Source organism: Callorhinus ursinus, unplaced genomic scaffold (assembly GCF_003265705.2).
Source record: "Callorhinus ursinus isolate GAN/ISIS: 27379988/994484 unplaced genomic scaffold, GSC_fseal_2.0 scaffold40, whole genome shotgun sequence".
NCBI lineage: Eukaryota > Metazoa > Chordata > Mammalia > Carnivora > Otariidae > Callorhinus > Callorhinus ursinus.
Window position 1 is genome coordinate 1796703 of NW_027397102.1, and position 19489 is coordinate 1816191.

At 37.3% G+C, this 19489-nt stretch overlaps 2 protein-coding genes across 6 annotated transcripts in view; one reads left to right on the top strand and one right to left on the bottom strand.

Annotated features, from left to right (window-relative positions):
• UPRT (uracil phosphoribosyltransferase homolog) overlaps positions 1-19489 on the top strand; it is a 107089-nt gene that overhangs the window by 86081 nt on the left and 1519 nt on the right. The gene's annotated exons all lie outside the window — the stretch shown is intronic.
• The window catches only part of ZDHHC15 (zDHHC palmitoyltransferase 15), a 156148-nt gene that overhangs the window by 12807 nt on the left and 123852 nt on the right, over positions 1-19489 (bottom strand). For 3 of the 5 annotated variants that reach the window (XR_012374796.1, XR_012374798.1, XM_025883901.2), the window contains exon 11: positions 368-442. Coding sequence is in view for 1 of the 5 variants with exons in the window: in XM_025883901.2 (XP_025739686.1) it covers positions 396-442 (47 nt within the window). In the remaining 4 variants the exon portion in view is untranslated. Of the gene's footprint in view, positions 1-367; positions 443-12322; positions 12458-19489 lie in introns of all 5 variants that reach the window. The other 2 variants (XR_012374799.1, XR_012374800.1) reach the window with 2 other exon arrangements.

Consider the following 19489-nt stretch of genomic DNA (forward strand, 5'->3'; position numbering starts at 1 on the left):
TTAGAATCAGTGCTTTTTGTGTAAAAATTAGGGCAAAATATCTTTACCTATAAAAATTTGAAGCAAAATTTAAAAATATGTTAGCGTTTGTTAATATTAAGTTGTAAATAAATGGGAATTTAATTTAAAAATTTTTGGGAGATGGAGTGTTATGTACATGAATTCTATGTAAGGTCTACAGAAAGGGAAACACATTATAAGGGCTATTAGTCAAGTTTATAAATTAAATATAGAATTTCTGCTTATGTGAATAATATGAGGGTGAAGAATTTAACATCTTGTTCACCAGAGCAAGAACTTACTTCTTTTTGAGTCTGCTTCCAAGACTGCCTCTTAGCACTCTAGGTGCCTCCCTCAGAATACTGACCTGAGAGATGCAGGAAATGTGTAAACTGCTATGTTTCTGTTTCCACGGTGAGAGATGATGAAGCTTCTGGATAATCTGTAGGTTGAAAAGTGAAGGTGATCAAATGACCCTTTCTCTTGTATGGGTGGGTATTCATTCACTGGTATATTTCCTTTTTGTTCAATCCCTGTAGACAGCAGATATCTGCAGATCTCTAAAGACTGGTGTGCTATACCAAAGCATTTGTAATCAGTTGAGATATTCACATTCCAAGAGTAGTCAGGTTGATGTACTATAAAATAAGATTATTTTATTTATAAGCATATCTGATCTTTAATACTGGCAGGTATTAGATAGCTGTGATGACAACTCAACATCATCTGGCTTTGATGGGATGCTTTGGGTCTTGCTACTCACAAAATTACCCTATCTCATGCTTTTTGATTGGACATAATTGAAATAGCTATTAAAGTACTTTGGTGTTGCTGTGTTTCAAAAAGGAATGAGGGATCTAGAATGTAAGAGGCTTTGGAATTAACAGGCAACATCATTTATGGCACAAATGTTTTTGTTTCCAATCTGAGCATTTTGGGGAAGTAAAGTATACTCTGAATCAGCTTCCTTAATGTACAGATAATCACTTTCTTTATACTCTTTGCATAATAATGTACTTGGCAGTTTGAGATTTAAAAAATAGTTGCTGGGGGAAAGGAAAGTGGCGGTGGAATAGGGGGACCCTAGGCAAGTCTTGTTCCATGAACACAATGAGATAACTAACCATTCTAAATAGCCCAGAAGTAGAACTGAAGACTGACAGAACAAACTCCACAACTAAAGGGAGAGAAGAGGTCACATTGAAAAAGGTAGGAAGTGGGGAGACAAGGTTTGGGGGGAAACAGATCACAGGTGCTGCAGAGGGGAGGGAGCCATGGTCATGGAGAAGGGCAAGAGAGAGAGAAGCACATGGGGGAATGTACAAGAATGTTTCCCCAAAGCCACTGGCTTGGAAAAGGGGAGGAGCTGAATTTCATGAGTTCTTACAAACAGCAGCGTTTAAAGCCTTGAGTTTTAAAGGTCAGCAAGCTTGGCTGGGACAGAGCCTGGAGGGCACTTTGCTGCTCCTACAGAGAAGGCAGGCAAACAATGCAGGGGCAGAGGGTGTGGAAAAAATGATCTGAAGAACACCTGGGGCACATAGAAGGGAGATTATTCACTCTTCTCAGAGCACCTCCCTGAGAGCCAACATCCACAGAGATGCCTCTCCAGGACAAAGGAGCTGGCCTGTACCATTTTCCTTCCCTGCCCATCAGCATTAATACAGAGCCACCTGCGGGAAACACAGCAGTGCCAACATTGGCTGTCTAACTTGCTTACACCAAGCACCACACCCCTGCACACTGGTAGGACTGCCCTTCTCAGTCATACTTGCCTCAGTCCCAGTGCGGTGAGCCCCTCCCCAAGAAGACCAGCACAAACCCCTGCCCAGACCATGTCTCCCAACCAGAGAGTTCTTCAGGGTCTCAGTTCTGGTGGAGGTGGTGTCAGACCTCATTTCTCAAGAAGACCAGAGCACACCTAGTTAAAACTCACCTCATTCAGGACAGGAACCAAACACTGCCCACTGGAGGTAAGGAGAGCCTCTGCAGATGATTGGCCTGAAGGACAGAGAAGCCTAAACACAACAGCAGAGTACACGAAGCACACATCAGAGACAATCCCTGAAGGCCTGGGCCCTGGGCACTATATGACCCCTTTGTCTTAAGGCCATTACATTCAGGAGTAGGAGATATAACTGGCTTTTCTAACACAGAGATGAAGGTAGAGACTTAGACAAAACACAAAGATGGAGGAATTAATCTTAAATGAAAGAACAAGATAAGGCCATGGCTAGAGATGTAAGCAAAACAGATATAAGTAACATGCCTGATGGAAAATTTGAAGCAACAATCATATGAATACTCACTAGGCTTGAGAAAAGAATGGAAGATATCAGGGAATCCCTTACCACAGAGATAAAAGTGTTAAAAAACAATCAATCAGAAAAGAAGAATGCAATAAATAAGATTGGAAATAGGCTCGATGCAATGAACAGTAGGCTGCAAGAGGCAGAGGAATGAATCAGTGACCTGGAAGACAAAAGAATGAAAAGTAATGAAGGTGAACAAAAGAGAAAGAAGAATTATACAACACAAGAATAGACTTAGGGGACTCAGTGACTTTATCAAACACAATAACATTCATATTATAGGAGTCCCAGAAGAAGAAGGGAGAGAAAAGGGGGCAGAAAATTTATTTGAAGAAATAATAGCTGATAATGTATGTAACCTGGGGAAGGAACCAGATATCCAGATCCAGAAGGCACACAAAATTCCCATCAAAATCAACAAAAGCAGGCCAACACCAAGACATTTCATAATTACATTTGCAAAATATGGTGATAAAGAAAAAAATCTTAAAAGCTACAAGATAAAAGAAGTCCTTAACTTATAAGGGAAAAACCCATAAGGCTAGCTGGGGATGGCTCAACAGAAACTTGGCAAGAGACAAGAAAGTGGCATGATATATTAAAAGTGCTGAATGGGAGAAATTGGCAGCCAAGAATACTCTATCCAGGAAGGCTATCATTCAGAATAGAAGGAGAGATAAGAGTTTCCCAGAAGAACAAACACTAAAGGAGTTCATGACCACAAAACCAGCCCTGCAAGAAATATTAAGGGGGACTCTTTGAGTGGAGAGAAAAAAAACAAAAGTGACAAAGACAAAAAAGGAGGGGTGCCTGGGTGGCGCAGTAAGTTGAGCATCTGACTCTTAGTTTTGGCTCAAGTCGTGATCTCAGTGTTGTGAGATGGAGCCTTGTGTTGGGCTCCATGCTCAGCGGGGTTTGCTTAAGATTCCTCCTCTGTCCCTCCCCTCCATGCTCTCTCTAAAGTAAATAAATAAATCTTTAAAAAAAATAAGGATCAGAGAAAATTTCTAGACAATGATAAAACAAGTGATAAACTGGCATTAAATACATATCTATCAATAATTACTCTGAATGCAAATGCATTAAACACTCCAATCAAAACACATAGGGTGTCAGATGGATAAAAAACAAGACTCATCTATTTGCTGGCTACAAGAGACTCACTTTAGACCTAAAGACACCTGCAGATTAAAAGTGAGGAGATGGAGAAAAATTTATGTCACAAATGGATGTCAAAAGAAAGCTGGAGAGAAATACTTTTTAAAAAGATTTATTTATTTTAGAGAGACAGAGGTGGGGGAGGGACAGAGGGAAAGAATCTCAAGTAGACTCCTCACTGAGCATGGAGTCTGACACAAGGCTAGATTTTATGACCCTGAGATCATGACCCAAGCCAAAATCAAGAGTCAGATGCTTAACTGACTAAGCCACCCAGGTGCCTCGAGAGAAGTACTTATGTCACACAAACTAGACTTTATTTTTTTCAAGGTTTATATATTTATTTTAGAGAGAGCATGAGTGGGGAGGGGGTTGGAAGGGCCAGAGGGAGAAGGAGAGAGAGAATCCCAAGCAGACTCTCCACTGAGCAAAGACCTGATGTGGAGCTTGACCTCAGGACTGTGAATCATGACCTGAGCTGAAATCAAGAGTCAGATGCTTAACTGACTGAGCCACCCAGGTGCCACCAGACAAACTAGACTTTAAAACAAAGACTGTAACAAAAGATGAAGAAGGGCCCTTTATAATCATAAAGGGGACAATCCAACAGGAAGATCCAAAAATTGTATGTATTTATGCACCCAACATGGGAGCACCCAAATGTATAAAATAGTCAATAACAAACATAAAGAAACTCATTGATAATAATACAATAATATTAGGGGACTTTAACATCCCACTATCAATGGACAGATTATCTATACAGAAAATAAACCAGGAAACAATGGTTTTGAATGACACACTGGACCAGATGGACTTAACATATATATTCACAACATTCCATCCTAAAACAACAGCATACACATTCTTTTCAAGTGCATATGGGCACACCAGCATAGACAACATACTAGGTCACAAATCTGGCCTCAAAAAATACAAAGAGATTGAAGTGAAAGCATGCAATCTTACTGACCACAATGCTATGAAAGTAGAAGTCAATCACAAGAAAAAATTTGGAAAGACCACTAATACATGGAGGTTAAACAACATGCTACTAAACAATGAATGGGTCAATGTGGAAATTAAAGAGGAAATTAAAAAATACATGGAAACAAATGAAAATGAAAACATGACAGTCCAAAACCTTTGAGAGGTGATCACAAGCAATTGCAAGAGGGATGTGTATACCAATAAAGGCCTAATTCAAGAAGCAAGAAAAATCTCAAATCAACAACCTAACCTTACACCTAAAGGAGCTAGAGAAAGAACAACAAATGAAGCCTAAAGCCAGCAGAAGGAAGGAAATAACAAAGATTAGAGCACTAATAAATGATATAGAAACTAAGAAAATAATAGAACAGATCAATGAAACTAGGAGGTAGTTCTTTGAAAACATTAATAAAATTGACAACCCTCTCCGACTTACCAAATAAAAGAGAAAGGACCCAAATAAATAAAATCACAAATGAGAGAGGACAAGAAACAACCAGCACCACAGAAATCCAAATAATTATGAGAATATTATGAAAAAATTATGCCAACAAACTGGGCAATCTGGAAGAAATGGATAAATTCCTAGAAACATATAAATTACCAAAACTGAAACAGGAAGAAATAGAAAACTTGAACACACCAATAAAGAGTAAAGAAATTGAATCAGTAATAAAAAAAAAATCTCCCAACAAACAAAAGTCCAGGGCCAGATGGCTTCCCAGGGGAATTCTAGCAAACATTTAAAGAAGAGTTAATACCTATTCTTCTCAAACTAAGAAAAAAAAAAAAAAAGAAATGGGAGGAAAACTTCCAAACTCATTCTATGAGGCCAGCATTACCCTGATACCAAAACCAGAGGGAGAAACCACTGAAAAAAAGAACTACAGGCCAATATCCCTGATGAACATGGAGGCAAAAATTGTCAATAAAATACTAGTAAACCAAACCCAACAATACTTTAAAAAAATAATTTACAATTATCAATTTGGATTTACTCCTGGGTTGCAAGGATGGTTCGATATTTGCAAATCAATCAATGTGATGCACCACAATAAATGAAAGGATAAGAATCATATGATCATTTGAATAGATGCATAAAATGCATTTGACAAAGTTCAACATCCATTCATGATAACAAGCCTCAACAAAGTAGGTTTAGAGGGAACACACCTCAACATAATAAAGGCCATATATTGAAAAACCCACAGTTAACATCATACTCAAGGCGGAAAAACAGAGCTTTACTTCTGTGGAAGGGAACAAGACAGGGATGTCCACTCTCACCTCTGTAATTTAACATAGTACTGGAAGTCCAAGCCACAGCAATCGACAACAAAAAGAAATAAAAGGCATCCAAATCAGCAAGGAAGAAGTAAAATATTCACTATTTACAGATGATATAATACTTTGTATAGAAAACCTGAAAGACTCTACCAAAAAAAAAAGAAAAACCTGCTAGAACTGATACACAAATTTAGTAAAGTCACAGGATACAAAATCAACATACAGAAATATATTGCATTTCCATACACCAATAATGAAGCAGCAGAAAGAGAAAACAAGGAATCAATCCCATTTACAACTGCAGCCAAACCCATAGGATACCTAGGAATGAACCTAACCAAAGAGGTGAAAGACCTGCACTCTGATAACTAGAAAATACCTTTGAAAGAAATTGAAGATGACACAAAGAAATAGACATCCCATGCTCATGGATTGGAAGAACAAATATTCTTAAAATGTCTATACTACCCAAATCAATCTATGCATTTAATGCAATCCTTATCACAATGCCACCAGCATTTTTCATAGAGCTAGAACAAACAATTGTAAAATTTGTATGGAACCACAAAGACCCTGAATAGCCACAGAAATCTAAAAAGAAAAGCAAAGCTGGAGGTATCACAATTCTGCACTTCAAGTTATATTACAAAGCTGTAGTGATCCAAACAGTATGGTACTGACACAAAATAGACACATAGATCAATGGAACAGAAGAGAAAACCCAGAAATGAGCCCACAACTATATGGTCAATTAATCTCTGACACAGCATGAAAGAATATCCAATGGAAAAAAGACAGTGTTTCAACAAATGATGTTGGGAAAACTGGACAGCGACATACAAAAGAATGAAATTGGACCACTTTTTTACACCAAACATAAAAATAAATTCAAAATGGATTAAAGGCCTAAATATGAGATCTGAAACTGTAAAAATCCTAGAAGAGAATACAGGCAGTATCCTCTTTGACATTGGCTGTAGCAACTTCTTTCTGGATATGTCTCCTGAGGCAAGGGAAATGAAAGAAAACAAACAAACAAACAAAAAAACCTATTGGGACTTCATCAAAATAAGCTTCTGCACAATGAAGGCAACAGTGAACAAAACTAAAAGGCAACTTATGGAATGGGAGAAGATATTTGCAAAATGACATATCTGATAAAGGATTAATATTCAAAATATACAAAGAACTTATAAAATACAATACCCAGAAACAAAGAATCAAGTTAAAAATGGGCAGAAGGTATGAGCAGATATTTTTCTATCTTGAAGATATTGATAGATACTGTTCAATCATGAAGACATCCAGTTGGCCAATCGACACATAAAAAGATGGTCAATATCACTGATCATCAGGGAAATGCAAATCAAAATTACAATGAGATATCACCTCACACCTGTCAGAATGGCTAAAATCCATAACACAAGAAACAGCTAGTGTTGGCAAAGGTGTGGAGGTGGAGAAAGGGGAACCCTCTTGCACTGCTGGTGGGAATGCAAACTGCTGCAGCCACTCTGGAAAATAGTATGCAGGTTCTTCAAAAAGTTAAAAATAGAAATACCCTACAATCCAATTGCACTCCTAGGTATTTACTCAAAGAATACAAAAAATAGGAATTCAAAGGGATACATGTACCTGATGTTTATAGCAGCATAATCTACAATAGCTAAATTATGGAAACAGCCCAAGGGTCCATCAATAGATGGAGAAAGAAGATGGGGTGTGTGTGTGTACAATGGAATATTACTCAGCCATAAAAAAGAATTAAATCTTGCCATTTGCAACAACCTGGATGGAGCTAGAGAGTATTATGATAAGCAAAATAAGTTTGTCAGAGAAAGAGAAATACCATATGATTTCACTCATATGTGGAATTTAAGAAAGAAAACAAACGAGCAAAGGGGGGAAAAAAAGAGAGAGGCAAACCAAGAAATAGGTACTTAAGTAGAGAGAGGAAACTGATGGTTACCAGAATGCAGGTGGGTGGGAGAATGGGTTAAATAGGTGATGAGGACTAAGGAGTGCACTTGTTATGAGCACAGGGTGATGTACAGAATTGTTGAATCACTATTGCTGTTGAATCACTGAAACTAATATTACACTGTATGTTCACTACCTGGAATTTAACCAAAAACTTTAAATGAATGAATGAATGAATGAATAAATGAATAAATAAATAAACAAATAAATAAAAAGTTGGGAGCGGTTGTCCCTTACAGTTTCTGGTTAGTATATTCTTATTGAAATCATTGTGCCACTCAGAGTACTTCCATAACTGTGAGGTCTAGATCCCAGAGTATAGATGCCAGTCAGTATGGGTTACCCTTGCCACAGGAAGCTGGAAAACTTTCATGCCACTATGTTAACCACATAGATTCCAGATCATGGTTCCATGGTGGGCACAACATTCTGTCTTATCTGGAATCTCAGGCTTAGGGTGTTCTTGCCCTTAAGTCTGAACAGAAAGCAGCTGTATTGACCCAGCTCGTCAGTGAAGGATATATAGAAAATAACTCATGTTTGTCAAAATCTCAAAGAGAAAATGAGGCAGTAAGTGCTTAAGCATACATCTCATCCCACCCATACATTTCTACCAAGAAGGTGATTGATAAAGTGTGAAAGGCAATCTGGAAGTGCAATGTGATATTTGTCTTTCTGCTCCTTGCTAAGGTTGGGTGTCTCAGAATTTGGTAGGTATGGTTTGGCAATGCACCTTTTCAGAAACTTAGTATTCTGCTAAATGGGTTTCTTTAGCGTTTTTACCACTGCAGTCCACACTCTTATTTAGCACAGAATGCTTCCTCCCAGCAATTATTTGATCAGGCTTGCAAACATTGAAGCCTGAGCTGAAAAACTGGATTATCAACGTCAAGGTACCACTTCTGGGGGAGATCAAGCTAAGGCAGCAAAGGTAGAGTCATCATGTGGTGAGGACTAAATTGAAAAAATGCAGATACTTCAAAAAATCATGCTATGCATAATAGAAGACAAATGAAGAATTTAGGAAGTCAATTTGCCTTCTACTATCTGCACCTATACTGCTTTCCCCACTCCCACCTGCTCTTGATGCTTGTGTTGTAGTGATTTCATCATTTATTCAATAGATGTCTACTTAAACCAAGAATGATGTAATTTTAGTATTAGTGTATGCTCAGCAATCATTCTCTTCCTGTCTCATTCTCGATCTCTTCCTTTCCTTTAAAATCCTATATCCCCATATAAACTCTGGATACCATGGGAAGGGACCATAACAGTATGTGTACACTTCTTTCTAGTCACTGGTTTTCAGAGATAGGGAAGTGTAGGGAAATGGACACAATGTGGAATCTGGAAGAACTTGAGTTGAGTTGCAACTGCTTCATGGCCTTATATAAGTCACTTTATCTTTTCAGCCTCAGCTTTTTCATCTGTAAAATAGGGCAATACTCTCTCCTTCACAGTATTTTTATGATGCTCTCACCCAAATTATGAGTATCCTGTAAGGCTCTGACCTTTACACTCTCAATTTCTTTTTTTCCATTCATTTCCTTGTCCTTATGTATGCATCTCAACATTGCTTAGGTGATTCCAAATTTCACATTTATCTCCTTTCCCTAGATTTACTTTCTCCCTTGATGATCTCCTACACCTCTCATAGGTTTAACTGCCATCTCTATATGAATGACTCCCAGATCTCTCTAGTCACTGGGATTATTTCCAATTAATTAAAATGTCTCCTGGCTTTAATCCTTCCTCTTCATTTCTAGTGTTACTACTATTCATGAAGCCATTGTGACATATGCCCAACTATCTATTGCTCTTTCTGTTTTTTGTCTCTCCAAATTTCAATTCATCCTGCATACTAGTAACTAAGTAATCTTTACAAAATTTATCTTTCATTATATCAATATCACTCAAGACCAAAAGTTAATAGTGATTTCTTATTGTTTCAAGTCTACAAAGCCCTCTACCATCTGTCCATATCTTACCTCTCTTAAGATTACTTCCCAAAACCTACAATGCCCACCCTGTATTTAGGAATGGATGTTCTCCTCAGTGATCTTGCCACATTCATGTCATACTTCTTACCTGGAATGTTGTTTCCTTATTTCTAGCATCTATCTAGATGTTACCCATCCAAATAACAGCTAACTTAAGTCCTGTCTCTTCCTTAAAACTTTCACCATTATGGCCCATATACTTTTCCCTTTATTGATATACTCAGTGTTTAAGCATCACCAACAATCACACACTTACCATGTGTATAACACAGTACTTAGCATGGGGTTAAGCCTACATTAGGTATGCAATTGCTATCATCACTTTTATGGCAATGTGCTCATTAAGTCTTGTGTTAGACTTGTGTGCTTTTCCTATCCTTCCTTACAATTGCAAATTCCACAGGGGCAGAGGTCACCTATTATTTATCTTTGTATCCTTTCACAGTACCTTGTCTGAGTATACCTTCAGGAAATGCTTTCTGAGTTGAACTGACTGATTGGAGACTTTCAATATTTCAGGGAAAGGGACCAATTCAGAGCTGAGGGTTGGATACTGCCAAGTAAATCAGTAAAATGAACATCCATGATATTATTTCAGGAGTTAAGTTTCTCAGGAGCCATGGGTGTGGTCACTTCCCTCTTAACTAGAAACATGGAAACAAGTCACTTGGAAAATGCCTAACTACTTAAAGGGTAGCCCTTCCCTAGTCTATTGTGTTATGTTTGATACTTTCAGTGATGAGACCTAGAATTTCTACTCTCAAGTAAAGGCAAATGATGAGTGTGAGACTAGTTTGTTTATAGCCTGGTGGTCAAAATGCTAGGTGGATGTGATAAGAGGTAGCAACTGGGTGTACTTAGGAGAATACTTGATTAAAGAAATTTTGTTCTAGAATAAGGGAGGCATATTTATAATGTGAATTTACAGTGGCTGCTTAGATATAATATTTCTTCCAAAAAAAGAAAAAGAGCCATTTGGCGAAAGGTATCTGGTTATGGTTATTGAGTTTGACTTCTAACTCCTCAATATCAGATGGGATCACAGAACATCACACTTTAGAGCTGAGGATAGCATGGAGATCATGCAATTGAAACTGAAGTCCAGAGAAGAGAAGGGACTTTCCAAAACTCATGCATTGAATCTAGTGGCAAAGCTGGGAAATGATTCCCACGCCAGAGCTTTATCCATGTTTTTTCATCATTCTATTTCTGATGAAAGAGGCATAGGAACTGAGATAATTTTTTTAATGGATCTTTAAAAAGTCTATAAAATTAAAAGTATACAGCAAAGGAGAGACACTGGGTGGTATGGTGGTTAAGGGTTTGGACTTTGGTTCCAGATTCTGTCACTTATTAGCTATGTGACTTTGGGCTTCTCTACACTTGAGTTTCCTCAACTATAAAGTGGGGTTATTTAATATTTACAGCTCACAAAATGTTTATGACCCTTCAATGTGACAATGCCTATAAATCATTTTGTATAAAATAGCCATTCAACAAAAGTTAGTTGTACCCTTAGAATCAAGCAGTTATCTACATGCAAACTTATTTTGCTAGGGCTTCAGAGAATAATAAAATAAAGGTGACAGTGTTTCTGAAATCAAGGAATTCCCATCCAGTCCCTTACCATCCAAACTCTTTGTTGGAGCCAGGTTACTATCTTCATCACTTAGCTTGGGGTCTCATGCATTACTTGTGACTTACACGTACCTTCTGCCTCTTCATTCCTTGCCACCAATCCAAATTCTAATCTAATCTTTAAGGCCCAAATTCTACCTCCTCTGTAAAGCCTTTTCTGACCAGTCCAACCTACATGAATCACTCTTCTTTGAATTTCTATAGAACTTTATGGTTCTATTCATTTGGTTAACATTATATCTTTTATTGTGTTTTTTAAGCAATTCTGCATTTATGTGTCTTATCTCCTCAAATAAATTTAACAAATGTTAGTTTTTCCATCTCCCCTGTCCTTTACCTAAATATTCTTGGTCAACCAACCAGACATTCTCCCCTAGAATGATACTAACCCCTGTACGAATTCTGAATGATAGAAAATAGCCTTTTGGAATAGAGCCACTCAACTAATCATCCCAAGTGTGTATTCATAAGTATAACATTGGAAGATCAGGTTGGTAAAATGTTAGTATAGGCCTATATATCTTGAATTCCTATATAGAAAGCTGGTAAAGAAGTGACTGAGATTATGGACTCTTCCATACTTGGCCTACCTATTGCTACTCTGCATGGGAATAAATAAGGACAATTTGGTACCCTGTAGGAGTATATTCTTTGAGGCAGAAAACATGAATTTAACTTAGGGCCTTGCCTAAGTACTGTGGTAGTATCTTAAAGTTCCTCATGCATGATCACAGAGGTCTGGTTAGGCCCAAAGAACTATGTGATAAGGTATTTTTTTTCTTTAAGCAAGATTCAATGGCTGTCTCTGACTGGCAGGTGATTGCACAGAATGTCACCCATAGATGTCTCTAAACAACACAGTTCGTGATGTGAAAGGCCCCTTGTCTCAGAATCAGAGCTCTTATATACATGATGTACTTGGAGGGTTTGAGTTCTGATGAAGAGAAGGGCTCTTACCAATTCTCTCAGAAGGTCCAGAAATTAGGGCAATCTCTGACATAGGATGGAAGTGTGCTTCGATAGGAGTATCACTTCATCATCTTCCTAAAACAACATTTTCCTCACATCATGCACAAAACCTGCACAAAAAACCTGCACAAAAACCATCAGTAGTTCCCCATTACCCATATAATACATTTCTTAGTCCCCTATCGAAGGACTACCCAATCTGACACCAATTTACTTGCTGACTTAATCTCATCATCATCTTCTATATGCAACACTATTTTGCAAGGTTTTCAGAGAATACTGAAATCAAGGTGACTAGGTCTCTGACTTCAAGGAGTTCCCATCCACTTCCCCACCATTCAAACTTTTTGCTGGAGGTAAACTACTTTCTTTAAGTCCCTCTCACTTAGCTTGGGGTCCCATGCATTATAACCTGTGATTTTCCTTGTACCTACTGTATTTTTATTCCTTGCCACCAATTCAAATCCTATCTAATCTTTAAGGCCCAAATTCTACCTGTTCTGTAAAGCATTTCCTGACTAGCCACAGGAATCACTCTCTCCTTTGAATTCCTGTAGCATAAACTTCATGGTTCTATTTATTTGGTCAATAACATACCTTGTTATGCTTGTGCTTTGTTAGGCAAATTTTCATATATATGTGTCTTATGTCCCCAAATAAATACAAAACCCTTGAGTTCACAGACAATAATGCAGATGCCTCTTATGATTGTAATGTCATAACCTTAATATGTTCTCAACAAATACTAACTTATTTATTCTGTTCTTCTTCCTAATGGGTTATTTATTTTGGCAGCAGAAACTACAAGATTGAAAATAAATCAGAAACCTCTTCTACCTTAAACAGTTACTAATGGTTTCAAACAAAAAAGTTTTATCCAAACAAAACAGTAGGAAAATGGGCTCTATATAAAACACATAATATGCTAGAGTCTAATTCAATGTTTTTCTGGATAAGTGTCTGGCATTTGATAAGACTAATTTTTCTAAGCCCTTGTTATCATCAACACCAGAAGGTTTAATTAGCAAATTAAAGCAAATTTTTGTTTTTGTATTATAGAAATTTTTTCTTGACAAAAATATCCCTTCTGGGATATACTCTATTAAAATTATTAAAATAGGGAGTTGGGTGGAAGATGGCAGTGGAGTAGGTGGACCCTAGGCTCGTATCATCCCTCAAACACAGCTAGATAACAATGAAATCATTCTAAATACCACAGAAATCACCCTAAAGACTGACAGAACAAACTCCACAACTCAAGGTAGAAGCCACAATGAGGAAGGGAGGAAGTGTGGAGACATGGTTTAGTGGAGAAATGGATCTTGGGTGCTGCAGAGGGGAGGGATCTGTGGTTGCAGAGAAGGGTGAGAGAGAGAGTAGAGCACACAGGGGAACACACAAAGAGAACATTTCCTCAAAGCTTTTGGCTGGGAAAATGAGAATGGCTGATTTTCGTGAGTTCTTGCAATTAGTGGGGCTTAAAGCCTAGAGTTTTGAAGGTCAGAGGGTTTGGGTGGGATAGAGCCCTGAGGGCACTGCATTGTTCCTGGAGAGAAGGCAGGCAAAAAACCCAGAGGCAGACAGTATGGAAACAGTGATCTGAAAAACACCTGGGACACACAAGGGGGAGAATATTGTTGTTCTCAGAGTGCTTCCCTAACAGGGAGTGTTTACAAGGATGCCTCTCCAGGGACAAGGGAGCTACTTGGCCCCATTTCCCTCCTCTGCCCCTCAGCACAAACACAGAACCATCTGCAGGGAGCAGTGCAGCAATGACACAGGCTGCCTAACTTGCTTATACCAAGTCCCATACCCCTGTGCTCAGGTGGGACTGCCCTTCTCAGTCAAGCTTGCCTCAGTTCCAGTGTGGCGGGCCCCTTCCCCAGAAAACCAGCAGAAACCCCTGCCCAAACCATGTCTCCCGAGAGAGAGTTCTGAATGAAGTAGTATCAGGTCTCATTCAGCAAGCAGACCAGAGTACATTTACTTAAAACTCACTACATTCTGGCCAAGGACCAAACACTGCCCACTGCAGGCAAGGAGAGTCTCTGTAGATGACTGGCCTGAAGGAAAGAGCAGCCAAAACACAACAGCAGAGCACATGCAGCACACACCAGAGATGCTCCCTGAAGCACCTGGCCCTGTACACTACATGGCCTCTTCTTCATAAAGTCATTACTCTCAGGAGGAGACACAACCAGCTTTTCTAACAAATGAAAGCAGAGACATACAAAATGCCATGGCAGAGGAATTGTTCCCAAATGAAAGAACAAGATAAGGTCATGGCCAGAGATGTAAGTAACATGCCTGATGGAGAATTTCAAGCAATGATCATAAGGATACTTGCTGGGCTTGAGAAGAGAATGGAAGACATCAGGAAGACCCTTACCACAGACATAAAAGAGTTAAAAAAGAATCAAAAATGAAGAATGCAATAAATAAGACTGGAAATAGGCTTGATGCAATGAACAGCAGGTTGCAAGAAGCAGAAGAATGAATTAATGATACAGAAGAAAAAATAATGGAAAATGATGAAGCTGAACAAAAGAGAGAAAGAAGACTTATGCAACATGAGAATAGGCTTAGGGAACTCAGTGACTCCATTAAACATAACATTCGGATTATAGGAATCTCAGAAGAAGAAGAAAAACAAAAGGGGGCAGAAAATTTACTTGAGGAAATAATAGCTGAAAACTTCCCTAATCTAGGGAAGGAAACAGACATCCAGATCCAGGAGGAAAAGAAAGCTCTGATCAAAATAAAAAAAGGCCAACCCCAAGACATTTCATAATTAAAATTGGAAAATATAGCGATTAAAAAAAGAATCTTAAAAGCAGCAAGTTAAAAGAAGTCCTTAACTTACAAGGGAAGACCAGTAAAGTTAGCTGGAGATTTCTCAACAGAAACTTGGCAAGCCAGAAGAAAGTGGCATGATATAGTCAACATGCTGAATGGGAAAAATCTGCAGCCAAGAATACTCTATGCAGCAAGCCTATCATTCAGAATAGAAGGAAAGGTAAAGAGTGTCCCAGACAAAGAAAAACTAAAGGGGTTCGTGACCACTAAATTAGCCTTGCAAGAAATATTAAAGGGGACTCTTTGAGTGGAAAGGAAGACGAACAGTGACAAAGACACGAGAGGATCAGAGAAAATCTCCAGAACCAATGACAAAAGAAGTAATAAAATGGCACTAAATACATGTCTATCAGTACTTACTCTGAATGTAAATGGACTAAGTGCTTCAATCAAAAGGTGTCAGAATGGATAAAAAAAAAAAACGATGATCTATCTATATGCTGCCTACAAAAGACTCATTTTAGACGTAAAGACACCTGCAGGTTGAAAGTGAGGGGGTGGAGAAACATTTGTCACACAAATGGATTTCAAAAGAAAGGTGGAGTAGCAATATTTGCATCAGACAAACCTGATTTTTAAATTTTTTTAAATTTAAATTCAATTTAATTAACATACAGTGTATTATTAGTTTCAGAGGTAGAATTTAGTGATTAGATCAGTTGCGTATAACACCCAGGGCTCATTCCATCAAGTGCCCTCCTTAATGCCCAACACCTAGTTACCCCATCCCCCCACTTACCTCCCCTCCAGCAACCCTCAGTTTGTTTCCTTTAGTTAAGAGTCTCTTATAGTTTGTCTCCCTCCCTGATTTCATCTTATTTTATTTTTCCTTCCCTTCCCCTATGTTCATCTGTTTTGTTTCTTAAGTTCCACATATGAGTGAAATCCTATGGTATTTGTCTTTCTCTGACTGACTTATTTTGCTTAGCATAGACAAACTAGATTTTAAAACAAAGACTGCAACAAGAGATGAAGAAGGGCACTATATCATAATAAAGGGGGAAAATCCAACAAGAAGATCTAAACATTGTACATATTATGCACCCAACTGTATGAAACAGTTAATAGCAAACATAAAGAAACTCATTGATAATAATACAATAATAGTAGGGGACTTAAACGCCCCACTTACACCAATGCAGCAGAATACACATTCTTCTAAAGTATACATGAAACATTCTCCAAGGTAGATCACTTGTTAGGCCACAAAACAGTTCTCAATAAATTTAAGAAGTTTGAAATCATGTAAAGCATCTTTTTCAAACAAAACAATGAAACTAGAAAGCAATTACAAGAAAAAAACTAGAAAGAACAAAACCACACGGGGGCTAAGAAATGTGCTACTACACAACCAATGAATCATCAACAACAACAACAAAAAAATCAAATACATGGAGACAAATGAAAATGAAAACACAATGTTCCAAAATCCTTGGGACACAAAGCAGTTCTATGAGGGAAGATGACAGTGATATACTCCTACCTCAAAAAACAAGAAAAATCTCAAATAAACAACCTAATTATATACCTAAAGGTATATAAGTACCAGAAAAAAAGAACAAATAGAGACTATAAAACAATAAAAAAGATCAATGAAACCAAGAACTGGTTATTTGAAAAGATAAACAAAACTGATAAACCCTTAGCCAGAGTCATTAAGAAAAAAAGAGGAGTCAAATAAATAAAATCTGAAATGAAGGAGGAGAAATAACAACCATCACAGGATACAAACAATTATATGAGAATATTATGAAAAATTATATACCAACAAGTTAGACAACTAGAAGAAATTAGATAAAGTACTAGAAACATATAATCTTCTAAAACTGAAAAAGAAAAAAACAGAGAATCTGAAAACACCAATTACTAGTAATAAAATTAAATCAGTAGTCAAAAAATTCCCAACAAATAAAAGTCCAGGACTGGATGGCTTCACAGGTGAATTCTATCAAACATTTAAGGAAGAGTTAATACCTATTCTCCTCAAATTATTCCAAAAAATGGAAAAGGAAGGAAAGCTTCCATATATATTTTATGAGGCCAATGTAACCCTGATACCAAAACCAAAGACACTACGAAAGAGAGAGAGAGAGAGAGAGAGAGAGAGAGAGAGAGAGAAGAGAGAATAGAAAGAAAACTACATGCCAATAGTTCTGATGAACATAGATGCAAAATCCTCAACAAAATATTAGCAAACTGAATTCAACAATACATTAAAGGATCATTTACTATGATCAAGTGGGATTCATTACAGAGTGTCAGGGTGGTTCAATATTTGCAAATCAACTAATGTGATATATCACATTAGCAAGAGGAAGATTAAAAAGCATATGATCATCTCAATAGATGGAGAGAAAGCATTTGACAAAATACAACATCCTTTCATGATTAAAATCTTTCAACAAAGTGAGTTTAGAGGAAACATACCCCAACATACAGGCCATATATGAAAAACGCACAACTAACATCATACTCAATGGTGAAAGACTAAAAATGTTTCCTCTAACCTCAGGAACAAGACAAGGATATCCACTCTTACCACTTACATTCAACATAGTATGGGAATCCCTAGCTGCAGCAATCAGCCAACAGAATTAAATAAAAGGCATCCAGGGATGCCTGGGTGGCTCAGTTGGTTAAGAGTCTGCTTTTGGCTCAAGTTGTGATCCTGGGGTCCTGGAATCGAGTCTCACACTGAGCTCCTTGCTCAGTGAGGAGCCTGCTTCTCCCACTGCCTGCTGCTCCCCCTCCTTGTGCTCTTCCTCTCTCTCTGACAAATAAATAAATAAAATCCTTCAAAAAAAAAAGTATCCAAATTGGTAAGGAAGAAGTTAAATGGTCACTATACTTCATATAGAAATCCCTAAAGACTCCACCAAAAAAAATTAGAGCTGATATATGAATTTGGTAAAGTTGCAGGATATAATATTAACATGCAGAAATCTGTTGCATTTCTATACACTAATAACAAAGTAGCAGAAAAAAATAAGAAAACAATACCATTTAAAATGGCATCAAAAAGAATACAATACATAGGAATAAATCTAACCAAGGAGGTGAAAGTTGTATACTCTGAAAACTATAAGACATTGGTAAAATAAACTGAAGATAACATAAACAAATGGAAAGATATACAATGCTCATGGATTGGAAGAATTAATATTGTTAAAATGTCTATACTATTCAAAGCAATCTATAGATTCAATGCAGTGCCTATCAACATATAATAAAACAAGAACTAGAACAAATAATCTTAAAATCTGTATTGAACCACAAAGATCCCTGAATAACCAAAGCAATCCTCAGAAAGAACAAAGCTTGTGGTATTACCACCTCAGATTTCAAGACATACTACAAAGTTGTGGTAATCAAAACAGAATGGTACTAGACAAAATAGGCACATAGATCAGTTGAACAGCATAGAGACCCCAGAAATAAATCCACACACATATGATCAATTAATCTATGACAAAGGAGACAAGAATATGCAATGGGGAAAAGACAATCTTTTCAATGAATGGTGTTGGGCAAACTAGACAGTTACAAACAAATGAAGCTGGATCACTTTCTTACACCATATACAAAAATAAAAACACAATGGATTAAAGTCCTAAATGTGAGAACTGCAATTACAAAACTCCTAAAAGAAAATGTAGACAGTGCTTTTTTGGACTTCAGCCTTAGCAATATGTTTAATATCTCTCCTCAGGCAAGGTAAACAAAAGTAAAAGTGAAGTATTTGGACTACACCAAAATAAAACGTTTTTGCATAGCAAAGGAAACTATCAACAAAAAAAGGCAACCTACTAAATGAACATAAATATTTGCAAATGATATATCTAATAAGGGCTTAATATTAAAAATATGTTAAAAAATATAGAGTTGAATAGCAAAAAAATCCCACAAACAATCTGATTGAAAAATGGGCATAGGACCTGAATAGGTATTTTTCCAAAGATATACAGATGGACAACAAATGCATGAAATGATGCTCAATAAAAACCATAATGAGATATCACTTTAAATCTGTTAGAATTGCTAGTATTAATAAGACAAAAAATAACAAGTCTGGCAAGGATGTGGAGAAAAGGGAACCCTCGTGCAGTTCTTGAGAATATAAATTGGCACAACCACTATGGAAAACATTATGGAGGTTCCTCAAAAATTTTAAAATAGAAATATCACATGATCTAGTAATTCCACTACTTGGTATTTATCCAAAGAAAACAAAAGACAATTATTTGAAAAGATATATACACTCCTATGTTTATTGCAACATTATTTACAATAGTCAAGATA